This window comes from Pipra filicauda, unplaced genomic scaffold (assembly GCF_003945595.2).
Source record: "Pipra filicauda isolate LSUMZ 115617 unplaced genomic scaffold, ASM394559v2 scaffold564_size293559_pilon, whole genome shotgun sequence".
In the NCBI taxonomy this organism is placed as follows: Eukaryota; Metazoa; Chordata; class Aves; order Passeriformes; family Pipridae; genus Pipra; species Pipra filicauda.
In genome coordinates, this window is record NW_024104714.1 from 189355 (window position 1) to 201960 (window position 12606).

Below are 12606 nucleotides of genomic sequence, written 5' to 3' on the forward strand. Positions count from 1 at the left end.
TCATTGGTCCCCGTGCTGAGCCCCACGTGGTCCCCCTGAGTCCAAAGGAATAGGGGAGGAAAACCTGCTGGTCGAGAGTGCCGGTTGCAGTCCAGTCAAGGGTGGTGGTTGCACTCTGGTCGAGGTTCTGGTCCTCCTCTGGATCCAACGAATGGGGCCAGAAGTCCCAAGACCCCAAGACTATATACCCTCAGGTTTGAGTGGGAATGCCCAGTACCTCCCCCAGGGCGGGGAGTTCCACAATGGGTGATTGTGAGTTGTGAGATATTTTTGGAATTCTTGATGGCCCATTAGCAGACATGACCCCTCAGGCTGGGTGTGGAAGTGCTAATGACTCCCTGGAGGGGAGCTATCACACCAGAGTCATTGGTGTGAGGATAGGAACATCCTCCTATCTCAAGGGCTTTTTAAACACCCAGCTTATAGCCTGAGGGGTCAGGTGTCCTCTGGGCAGCTGCTGCAAATGGTCTATTGTTAGCAGTTCCTGGGAAATGACAGAGGATGTAGAATACACAGTGATGAACTGGTCCTGGCTGCTCTAACTAGGACAACTGGTGATGGTGACAAAGGACAGCTGAGGAAGAGCAGCAGCACTCAGGCAGTGAAGAACATAATATGTTACCAGCATATCACCCTACTCCAGCTCCACAGCCTTCCAGGCAGGGCTTTCCAGCTCCTGTTTCCAGCAGGCAGGATGGGAACTTGCAGCTGACTTGAATTTGAAACCAGAACTGCGGGATAATGTTGTTGTCCCCCTTTCCCTCTGCTCTCTGTCAGGGCTGTCCACAGTGGCAAAGACACTCTTTCTACACCCCACTGCTTCCACGCCAAGGTACACAAGTCTGGGACTTTCCCCTTAAGATTTTAGGTGCCTCTGGGGGTAGGAAGGGGACCAGACTAACCTGCCACTCTGCACCACCAGCCCCACAGGTGCCCAGATATATCCTGAGCATCAGGACGCTTAGGAAAAGCCCCCACACACCCTCCATGCTGTGCCAGCTCCACAGAAATAGAGCCCCAACCTGTCAGCTCTGTTCAGCTTTGCTCCAAGCACATTGGATGAGGTAAAACCAAAGGTGCTGCTCCCCATTACAAACCTGGAAATAAGGAAAATAAACCAGAGGGGATACAGTTCTAGGCTGGGCTTGTCATCAATGTGCCTCCTGAGCCATTTTCCACCACCGTGGAATATGCAGTGTATATGTGCAGAGTGTTTCTCCAGCACTGAGTCCTCTCCAGTTTCACTCCCCTTTTAGGGCAGCACATTAACCTTAGTGTGTGGCCATCCAAAACACCCTGTTCCTTGTGGTGTTCCATGAGGGAGAGGAAGGATCTGCACCTTTGCTGTTCCAGAGACTCTTGGTTTTTCAGAGGAGCAATCACTGCATGTGTAGTCCAGCAGACCAGTGGGCTCCCACATCTCAGCACGTTAACAGCTGACTAGTTCATTATTAGAGAGTCTGGTCCAGCTGAACTCCTCCCTTCCTGTCCTCTGCCTTCCAGACAGAGGGAGAGTTCCCTATGGAGAAGTCTCTCACCTACAGCAAAGGAGAGCAAAGGGTTTGTCATTTTTGGTGGGAACAGGAGCCACTACAACCTCTCGCTGAAATTGCTTTTCTTCACCCAGCTTTCATCAGAAGCATCCTGACAGCTTGTTACCCTCATTGCATCCCACAAGCTCACCCCCACTGTCTCCAGGTGCATGACAAGCCTGTTCCTGCCTAAACACCACTCCTGGGCAACTGGCTTCTTTCTCTTCCATTCCTTTATCCTCCAAGGCTTTGCTGTGCGCATGGAAGACAGGACAGATGTCCAGGCGGCTGCAGTCCGAGGTACCCTGAGGGACAGGAATTGCAGGATGAGGTAAGGCAGGAGGAAGTGGGTGCTCAATGCTGAAGAGAAGGACAGCTGTGGCTGCTCCCAGGATCTGGAGCAAGTTAACTGATATATACCAGAGTTGGACCGGAAGGAAAGCTGGGCACTCACAGCCAAGAGAGCTGAACTGCTTTGGAAGAAGCCCTGGCCTTTGTTGGGCAATCTCTATGGAAGACACTGTGCTCCAAGAGCAGAAGGCAAATTAGGGATAAGTAAACGCACACCCCCTCACTCAGTCATGCACAGCCCAAAACACAGCTCAGCACAGCCCTCCAGCTTCCCACCTCCCAAAAAACAGCCTCCAACAGCCAGCCCGCAGCTCATCCTGTGCAGCTGTCCCTGAGGAGCTCAGTGTGAGAAACAGCAAGATTCCAGCCTTTCCAGGGCTCGGGGAAGTCCAATGCACATACCATCTTGTACAACCAGGGCCTGTAACTCCCAGTGCCTGACAGTCTTTGAGACCTCAGGGGAGGGTCAGCAGCAACTGGGACCTCAAGCTTTCTTTACAAGGCAACATTAAATACACAGCCAACTGCTCAGTAAATAAAAACTGCAAACCCTTTATTTGGAACATTTACAACAGTCAGCAATACAACCTTGCACTTCTTTGGACTCTTGCAGTTATAATTCAATAAAAGAAAACTCCAGTTGGTTCCTGCCACCCATAAGTTCAGCCAAATCCTATCCTGTCAAACAAGCAGCAACGCAGACCCAGTCAGGACTTCCTCTGTTGCCATGTAGTAGCTCAGGATGCTCTGTTACAGAAATGATCTGGAAACAGGGAAAAAGAAAGGTATAAGCCTTCAGAAAAATATAAAACACTCCTCCTTGCTGCTCCTCAAGCCTTTAATGTCTTCAGTCACTGCAAGCTTCTTACTGCAAAGGGAACACCAAACACACCAGGACAGCTACTTTTCTCATCCCTTCCCTAGAAAACTCAGCCCCCCCGAGCCTCATTTATACAACTTCGTGCCCTCATGCACCTGTGAGGACAGGTTAATTGGAGTCACAAGCTTAACCTCCTTCTCTCCTGCAGGTGGGACAGTTCAGTTTACTTTGTCCTCCTTGTTTCCCAAACAGTCAGAGATGGCCCAGGGAACTGTCTTTGAGATGCACTTTAAAGCCTTTGTGGGTGACTGATACTGGAAGATCTGGGAAGCCCTGTATTTTTCCACTTTATGTAAAAAGCTTCATAAGGCTTAGAGAGAATTACTGAGCAAGAGAACTCCTCTGAGCCACACGTGCACCCAAACCACCTACACATTAAGCTTCCCTTTTTGCATGTGCTGACACATCCACAAAATTACAGATTTAATTAACAAACATCACTGCTGTGCCCTTCCAGATGATAGAAACCCCCTCTGTGTATGCACACGCAAAACCCTTGCGCACACCCTTGTGTGCAAATGATCTGTGCTCCATTTGTGTTTGGCTTGGCTGCACAGCCTGCGCTCCGTGGGCTCAGCCAGGAGATATCTAGGCTAAGATAAACACCAGGCAGCTGCTGGGAGCCAGGGATACTTTGGTGATTAACAGCTGTGTGGGGTTTACAAATGAGCCCTCCAGAACAGCCTGTGTCATTTCAGCTTTCTGTTTGTCAGGAGAAGGCTGAGAGAGATCAGAGGACATTGTCTGTGAAAACCACAGGTGGGAAACCTGATGAGGAGAAGCTGTTGCCTAAAATCCTGTCCCTTTCCTAGCACTCTGGTTTTGCCCAGCACCTCATGTGTAGCCACAACTGTGACTGTGATTATTTCAAGGTTACTTGAATCTATTAAGCTCTTTAGAGACTGGCCAAAGGAGGGCAACAAAGATGGTCAAGGGCCTTGAGGGGAAGCGGTGTGAGGAGCAGTTGAGGGGCACTTCAGCTTCAAGGAGACTGAGGGGAGACCTCATTGCAGTTAAGTTTTCCATGGGAGGGGAAGAGGAGGGGCAGGCACTGAGCTCTACTCTGTGGGGACAGGGACAGGACCAAGAAGGAACAGGATCATAGATTCCCAGAATGGTTTGTGTTGGAAGGGACCTTAAAGATAACATAGTTCCACCCCCCTGCCATGGGCAGGGACACCTTGCTCAAAGCCCTGTCCAACCTGGCCTTGGACACATCTTAGGCCTTGATGCCTAATGACTGTAGCTGATCATGTCCGAAGAGCACTAGGAAATTCCCAGTCTGACTTTCCACAGCTAAGGCAGGACTGCTGAATGGAAACCCATCTCAGCAGCCCAGGATGCCTTATGCACCATTCCAGAGCCAAAGATGTTTTGATGGAGAAAAGGGGTGAGAAGTGAAAGTTGTTCACAGTGCGACTGTAAAAACAAAGTCTGGGGATTAGTTAATAATGTGTGGCCTGAGAAAACACATCTCCCCATAAAGACCCTGGTTCAAATGAACTGGGGCTGTTATTAAAACCCACCATCTGCATGTCTGTTTTCCATTGGGTCTAGTGTGAATTTAAAGGGAGAAATAGTCCTCTCAATATCATCCTTCAGGGCACTTCGAAATCCAGATATGGCTGAAATATGCTGTGGCTTGGACTCATCCCTGCATCCCGTTTATATTGAAACTAAATGTAGAGAGCTGCAAGCCCTCAAGTTTTTATCTAGGAAGCCTTTGTTGAAGGCAACAGCTCCTTGTCTTCAAAATGCTGAAGGATCTAGATCTGGATCTCTACTCCTCCTTTCCCTCTTCCCCACTCCCAGCTCTCTCCTTGCCCCACACCTGAAAAACCAGGTCTAGTACTAACCCACCTGAGCTCAGGGGGAGTGGAGGCCTCCCTGGCTTGGCTCAGGTTGCCCTTTCATGCCTGATTACAGCTTATCAAGGACCAAAGTCTAATAATGGAAAAAGTAGAGCTCCCTCTGACAGCTTAACTGATGGGTGTAATTAGGGACTGGCCCACACAGCTTTTCATTAGTGCACGGCACAGCATAGGCATTATTATGGCTGTTGTGGAGGAGTCCAGGAAAATGGCATCTCCCCCAGCCTGCAGGGAAAAGGGGAACAGAGAGGCATGGTACAACCACAATGCTCTCTGTCCTCTTAGGGATTCATAGCTGGCTATCAGGGTGTGTTTCCAGTGCATCCCGGGTACATCCAAGCACATTTTGGTTTCATTGCATGTGGTACATTTTGAATTTTTTAAACTTCTGCAGCACCCTGGTCACCAGTGTCCGAGTCTCTGAGTCTGGAGTCTGTGCTTCCTTCTCTCCAGACACTTCCTTCTCTCTAGAAGAGCCTGACCCTCTCTTTCCTGAGCCCACAGGTTGCTGGTTTTGGCTGTGGTTCCCTCTCCTCCCCTCCTGAGTGCTGAGATGTCCTCCCTCAGTTGTCGCTGCTGGGTACCTGAGGTGTCTGTATCACTTCCCCTGCTTTCCTTCCTGAAATATTATAAATATTTTCTTACATAGCAAAACACAGCCATACTAAGAAATACACTACTTTTCTAGGTAGAAACAAAGTCCCTTGTCTCCCTTCCTCCCTCTGCCTTTCCAAGCAGAACTGGGTTCTCTCTCCTATGTTTCAAACAAGATTTGGGATTTGTTAGTTTGATTCTGCAGCTTCAAGCTTTCTTACTCCTGGGCAATGCTCTTCTCGTGGCTGCTTTATAGAAGAACTTGTGATTCTAAATGGCAAAGTGAAGGAAAAGGAAGTAAACTGGATATTGTGCCAGAATCACTCCTGGCACTCCTCCCATTTCTATTTTCCCTTACTTCATAAAGCTGGAATAAATCAAAGTGAGCAACACACCAGTGAACTGATGAAAGGGTAGCAGAATCAGCACTCTGGTCCCTTGTACTGGTATAAAAAAGGTGTACTCCCAGTTTGCCTGAATTACAAGTGGTGGGGAAGGAGAATAGCCCTGGAGTGTTTATTAGCAGTCATAACCTTAATCAAATAACACTCAAGGATATGTAAAGGAATCTGTTCCACTGCAGCCTCCCAAGCCAAATAAAGGAGTAAATGGGACTTCTATCAAAAATCCCTTTTAAAACTCATGCATGTTGGGCTCTTAAAAAAAAAAAAAAAAAACTCTCCCAATGTCTTGGGGAACAGCCAAAGCTCCAGAGGAGCCACCCTGGATGAAGCCAGAGTGCCAAAGACTCAGGCTTTGCGGGAACCATCTCTAGCACTGGAGAGAAGTGATGGGCCAGGGTGATCCTGCCTGCTTGGAGGAGGATGTAGAGGATGAAAAGGATGCTCTCCAGAAACATCAAGGTCAGGTTGGACAGGGCTTGGAGCAACCTGTCCCTGCCCAAGGCAGGATGTTGGAATGAGGTGATCTTTAAGGCCCTTTCCAGCCCAAAAAATTCCAGGATTCCATGATTATATGATCACTGGCCTTACAGGCATCTCCTAGCTCAGAGATCTCCATCTGCCCATTTCACTTTGCATGGCAGGAGCCTCATTCACTCCCTCTCCCCGTCTGTGGGGCTGCTTCAGTCCAGGTTTATATTATTATGTAGAATTACTTGGGGGGGAAAAAAGGAAAGAAAAGAAACAGACTCTGTGTAATAGAGGTACATTAGTAAATAGTCACTGCCCTAATCCCCTCTGACAATGAAAGATATCCAACCAGAAAATGTTCGAGCCTGTAACTCAATCTGAAATTTAAGCACAAGGAAGTCATGTCAAAAGGGGACTTGGGTTCCCATAAAAGCCTCTTTGCTTCCAGACCCTGGGCCCCTTAGCCAAAAAAACAGAGCAAACTTCCAGACATAACATCTGAGAAGTGCAGGCCTCACAAAGGGAGTCTCTAACCTCTGACAGAGAGACAACCACCAGGAAAACAAGTGGAGCAAAGGAAGCCTTTGAGCCCAGATAAAGGACCTGCCACAGAACAGGGGCACGGTTTCCATCAGAGATCAAGCAGGCAGTGGTACACTACCCCAGGAGGGCTGGCGAAAGCCTTCTCAGGGGAGTAATTCCAAACCAGACTGGATAAAGCCCTGGAGAAAATTTGTGGCTGGAGTCTGTTCTCCTTCACTTTTGTGCAACAGCCCTGAAGAATGACAGAAGAAACTGGCTTGGTGTAGGAAGAGGAGCCCCTGGGCAGAGAGAGGGGGATTAAATAACCTAATTGTGGTTTCAGTTCTCTAGCTCCATCACTTCTATCCCACTAAGGACACGCAGAGTGTGAGGTCCCCCAGCATGGCACGGGCAGGGCTGAAAATCCTCCTGAAAGCAGCACATGTCACCTGGGGAGGGGAAGGCACCTCCATTGGAGAGATTGTGAGGACACCTCTGTGTGAGGGCACCTCTGTGTGAGGACACCTGAGATGAACACCTCCTCTGCAGTCAGTGATGATACCAAAAAGAAGGATTATGGGCCAAATTTCAGGCTACTTTTAAGAGTAGAAGACCAGCCCATGACCCAGCCTTTGGTTTTTCAACAAAGGAAGAGAACCCCTAGGACAGCATCATCTTTTCCAGGACTGGCAGCCATACTGCTCCATTCCATGTCTCCACTCACTTTGCCTTGCCTGCCTGACCTCAGCAGCTTCTCATGGACTGCCAGAAACCTAGATCCTATTCTTCCAGCCATGAAGCACCTGCCCAGAGTGTTTCAGAGTTCCCCCTTACAGCAATGTCCTACAGTCCATCAGAAAGATCCCCTGGGGGTGCAATTATTGCTCTAGAGGAACCCCAAACCTAAAAAAAGAAGAGCTGCCTCCATAGCACACACAGAAATTTTCCTCCACAGTCAAGCCACAGGACTAGGGACTGTGAGGGGATGTGGGAACAGCATCATTCAATGAGAACAGGTAACTTAGAATCCCAGAATGGTTTGGGTTGGAAGGGACCTTAAAGCTCATCTCATTCCAACCCCTGCCATGGGGTTCTACTACACCTTCTACTATGCCAGGTTGCTCCAAGCCCCATCCAACCTGGCCTTGGACACGTCCAGGGATGGGGCAGCCACAGGTTTTCTGGGCAATCTCTGCCAGGGCCTCACCACTCACAGGGAAGGACTTCCTCCTAATAGCTAAACTTGCGAATACCAGAACTTATTAATACCGAATTTGCTCACCTTGGTTTCTCCCGTTATCTCAAATTTCACGGTCCCTGTTTAGCTCAGACCCCCACCAATGCAGGATGAGCTACTGGAGCACCAGCTTTTGCTCCCAGTGTCTCCATGGCCCTAACAGGTCCTGCATCTGTACTGCTGGCACACTGCACCCTCTGCCTACACAGAAAGCAGCATCACCCTGATGAAAAAGGAATGTCTAGAGGAAAGTGTTGGGGAAACAAGGAGCAGCCTGCAGAGAACAAAAGCTCCTCAACTGCAGGACTCCAGAGTGTGCCAGGAGCAGTGCTGGCTGCACTTCACCCCTCTTTATCCCAAGCCTCCAGACACAAGACTCCACTGGTGTTGAATTCCCACTGCATGTGACAGAATCTCTCCCCTGATACACCAGGAAGTCCCTCTCTGCTTGTTGGGAATTTTCCAATATGATGGTTTCTCATCGGAAAATACCACTACACTGAAATCAAAACCTGTGGTGGGAATGTACCAGTTGCAGGGAATCTTTCATGGGAAACTTTTCTTCAAACCCAGGCTGGAGCTTCCCCCTTGAGAAGTGTGAGCAAGGGTTCTCTGCATCCCACATCCCCATCCCCTGGCAGAGCTGGTGGTCCCCCGGGATGGGGACACCCCCACCCCTCTCTGTATTTCCTTCTCCTCCTCTCCCCACCCCAGGACCCTTCACTGGGAGGCTCACGGCTCTGCAGACTGATTTTATCCTTTATAGATGCTGTAACCCCCAGGGACACAGACCCTTCACCCTGCAGGCAGGACGTTATTTCGGAACATGGGAAGTGCAGGGGGGATGTGAAGCCACACTTGTTTCTCTTCAAGGTTACTTGTCCACCAGATTTTCCTGAGAAAAACTGAGCAGAGCCTTGGGATCACCCTGAAGGAAACCGGCTCAAATCTGGGAGAAGCTCCCATCCAGGAGCTGGGCTCTGGCCTGCACAGAGCTTGCAGGATGCTGTGGTGGCAGAAGGTTCACGAGTGTCCCCTGTCAACAGTGGCTTTCCCTTTTCCCTCGCAGGATTTGCGGTGGCTGAGACAACAGCACCATCTTGTGCCTCTGCTTGGTCTGGGGAAAGATTTTAGTGACAATCACAAAGCTCCCTCTCGTGGATCCTGCAGCCAGCAGGTCACACCAACCTAGATGCTCCTCTGCACATCCAAAGTTGCGCATCAAGGCCAGGTTGGATCCCCATGGCAGGTGGTGGAACGAGATGAGGTTTAAGGTCCCTTCCAACCCAAACCATTCTGGGATTCCATGATCCCTTGAATTGGAAAGTTCAGAGCAGGTGTGAGGGCAAACCAGACCTTGCACTTTGCCTGCTCTCCAAATCAAAGTGAAGAAACCACTCCTGGGCATGGCAGGATGTGGCATGTTCATGCCCTAATCAACCACAACACCTGGGGTTCCACACAAGGACATTGTGCAGGCAAAGGTTTATCCTGTGGGTGGGGAAGTCTGTATCTGACAGCTCAAACCTGCCCCTGAGGATCACAGCACATTATTTTAGGAGCTACCAGGTGTCACTAATTTTGCTCCCCAAAAAAATCTGAAGGGCTTGGGTCCTTCTAGAGGTGTTTGAAGACAAGGGAGGTATCTCCACCCATGATCTGCAGAGCTGGGGCCCACAGGCGCTCTCGTGACAGGCAGCATAACTTAAACTGACAACTTTTTTGGAAGTTTAAGGGTGTTGCAGGAGGATGCTCCCTGCAAACACTGTCGGTGCCTGCCAGGCTTTCCACACCTCCAGGGTCAGAGCTGGCACTTTAACCGGATTCGGCGCAGCACCAGGGGTTATTTGCTCATACAAAAGTGTCCCTAGTCTTTCCCAAATCACTTCTACCCCTACTGCAACCATTTTCTAATTTCACATCGTGATGAAATCGGGTCCTTCTGAAGTTTTTCCCCCAGAAGGATCAAGATTGCAAAATCTCTCAGTGCCATCTCATCTGCCAGTGCTTGTGCTGCACTCCAGGCTAAACACAGCTGCTGCCAAGCAGAAGAGATAAACTTTTTCTTAAGGACAATACAATCCACAGACCAAACATAAAGAGCTTTTAAAAGGGTATTAGTAGCTTTAGAGGGAACTTTAACTCTGTGTTTGCCACCTGAGTGAAGCAATGACTGTAGCCCTGCTCTCTCATGCTGATCTCACACCCTGATGTCTCAAGGTACCTGATGTGTCCTCCTCTCTCCCACCCACAGAATTTTCCTCTCAAGACACAATAAAGAAGTGCAGATTTCACACAGAATCACAGAACCACTGAACTTGGAAAAGACCTTCAAAGATCAAGTCCAAACACCAACCCAGCACCACCATAACCACCTCTAAACCATCAAGGGCCACATCCAGAAGCCTTTTGAAGACTTCCAGAGACTGATTCCATCACCTCTCTGGGCAACTTATTCCAAGTTCAGCCTTCCCCATGTCCCTCACCATGCACGCTGAACCTTCCAGGGAATATCAGGCCTGCCAGCCTTGTTGTTGTTCACTATCGATGAGATAATGTCTCTTAAATCTGGATCCCTGACACGAGAGTGTCCAACCTCCTTTTGCCTGTGGCTGTGTTCCAGTTTCAGGACAGAAATGACCAGGAGAAATATGAGAAGTTAGTGACATTCTTGGCTTGGGAATCGTCAGCCTGGCGTGGAAAGGAATGTGATCAGAAAGAGACATTGCAGTGGTTATTTTCAAGGCCTTGCTGTGTGAAGTGCTTTCATCCATGCTGTTCTAAAGTGGCTTTTGGGCTCCAGGTGAACCTTAGGGGTAGAACAGGTTATTTTCTGTTGGGTCAAGAACAACCTTTAAAAAGGAATTGCAGCACATTGTGGCTATTTATACCCTGGATGCTGTTTACCTCAAGATGGACAGGAATGTATCCTGCTTTTCCAGGCAGGTGCTGGCGGGAATATTGCCAAGTAACATTGTGCCTGCCTTGAGGGATAGGGGGCGTTTCAGATGGGGTTGCTTTGGAGATGCACGTGAATCTGGGATAAAGCTCCTGGAACATGCAAGGATGTGTTTGAGCTGAAGTGTGTTGGGAGTGACAGCCATAAAAGCTAGTTTATTAGAATTCACTTGCATGGACAAAAGGAAAAGCTTAATGGAGCTTGATGGAGTGTCGGGAGCCCAGAGCAGCCTTGGTTCAATAAAAGCACATTGGCTTTTGAGATAGTGATGAAGTGCAGCCCTGGGAAGGCTCCTCACATGCCAGGAGAGCTCCAGGCGCTTTGTCTTCATCACTTTGTCACAAAAGAAGCAACAAGAAACAATCTGCGTCCTCTTAGCGTTACTCAATTGTTCCAATGGCAACTTCCTCTCCCAAGGCCGCATCCAGAGGAGCAGGTGAGGCAATCTGGGTGAGAAATAAAGCATGCTGTTTGTGCTGGTGGTTGGAGCACGTGCATGGTGCTAATTACTCAAAAATGTGAGTGAAATTTGAAATCCCCACCGGCACAGGAGCACACGCTTGTCACACAGACAAATTCTCCAGTGGCCCTGACTATACAGGAGGCAGATAAGCATCAGAGCATCTGTGGAGGAGACTACCCAGAGTTAATGCTCTAAAAGGGACTGCAAACATGAGCAAACTAGAGAATATGTTGCAGACAGAGCATCCAGCAGCATTTTTTGCAACATGTCAAGAGTGCCATCAGATGGAGGCCACTCGCTGGCAGCAAGAGGGGAGGTCAGGACCATGTGTCCTGCATGCTGTACCAGCCAGACATGGAGAGGATGAGCCCCCAACCTCATAACCTGATATTAATTAACACCAGCTCAGCTTCCACAGCCCTTTCTCCCCATCCTGTACTGCGAGAGCTCCCGAGGCACATAGGAATGACATTACTTATAGAATCCTAGAACAGTTTGGGTTGGAAGGGACCTTAAAGATCACTTCGTTCCACCCTCTGCCATGGGTAGGGACACCTTCCACCAGGCCAGGTGAGGGGAATTCTAGTCCTTCTAGTGGAATTCTAGTGGATTTCTCCAAGAGAAGCGGCTCATAGCTGCCCTCACATGGATGTCACCACCTCACAGCCATCAAGTGAAGCTATTAAATACCAAGCACTTCCCCTGAGGCTGACATTTTTAATCCCCACTCTGCATTCTCTTTTCACACACTGGTGACTGAGGCCTTTCCCCACTGTGAGGGCTTTCCCTTCTTCCCCATTTCTCCAGCCTTATTGCTCCCTCCCACTCGCAGCTGAGAATTAAAAGACATAATAAAGAGCCCTTGAACCGGACGGCGGGGTGGGGGGTTGAAAAAAAAAAATCAGGTCCGTTGTTTGAGGCAGGGATTCATCTGCCTCTCCCTGTGGAGATGAAGAGGCCCTTTCACCCCAGCAACCAGAAGGTTGAAGCTGGATATGTGCTCACCAGTGTGGCTGTGGCTGGGAGCTGCCAGCCCAGGGGCTGACAGCAGTGACATTTCTACCTCAGATTAGAGGGGATGGTGCAAAAACGCATTAGAGTTGCTGGGGAGACTGTCCCTTCATAAGGCTGCACGCCTGGGAGTGGGCTGGGGTAGCTATGAAACGGGGCCACAGCGTGGCTTCAAACCTCTTTGCAGATTAAGGTTAATCAGAGCCTCACCAGCCCATCGTGCTCTCCCAGCAGTCCAGACCAGCTGGAGGTGGGAGACCAGTGCTTCCAATATCCCCACCCAGTGCCCCTGCTTTGTTCTCTGCTTCTGCCCA

General features: G+C 49.4%; 1 protein-coding gene across 1 annotated transcript in view; it reads right to left on the reverse strand.

The window, feature by feature from the left end:
* Positions 1-2414: 2414 nt before the first annotated feature.
* The window catches only part of SNX19 (sorting nexin 19), a 40268-nt gene continuing 30076 nt past the window's right edge, over positions 2415-12606 (reverse strand). Inside the window, exon 12 of the mRNA XM_027747420.2 lies at positions 2415-2646. Coding sequence (XP_027603221.1) covers positions 2634-2646 — 13 coding nt within the window. The 3' untranslated portion in view covers positions 2415-2633. The remainder of the gene's footprint in view (positions 2647-12606) is intronic.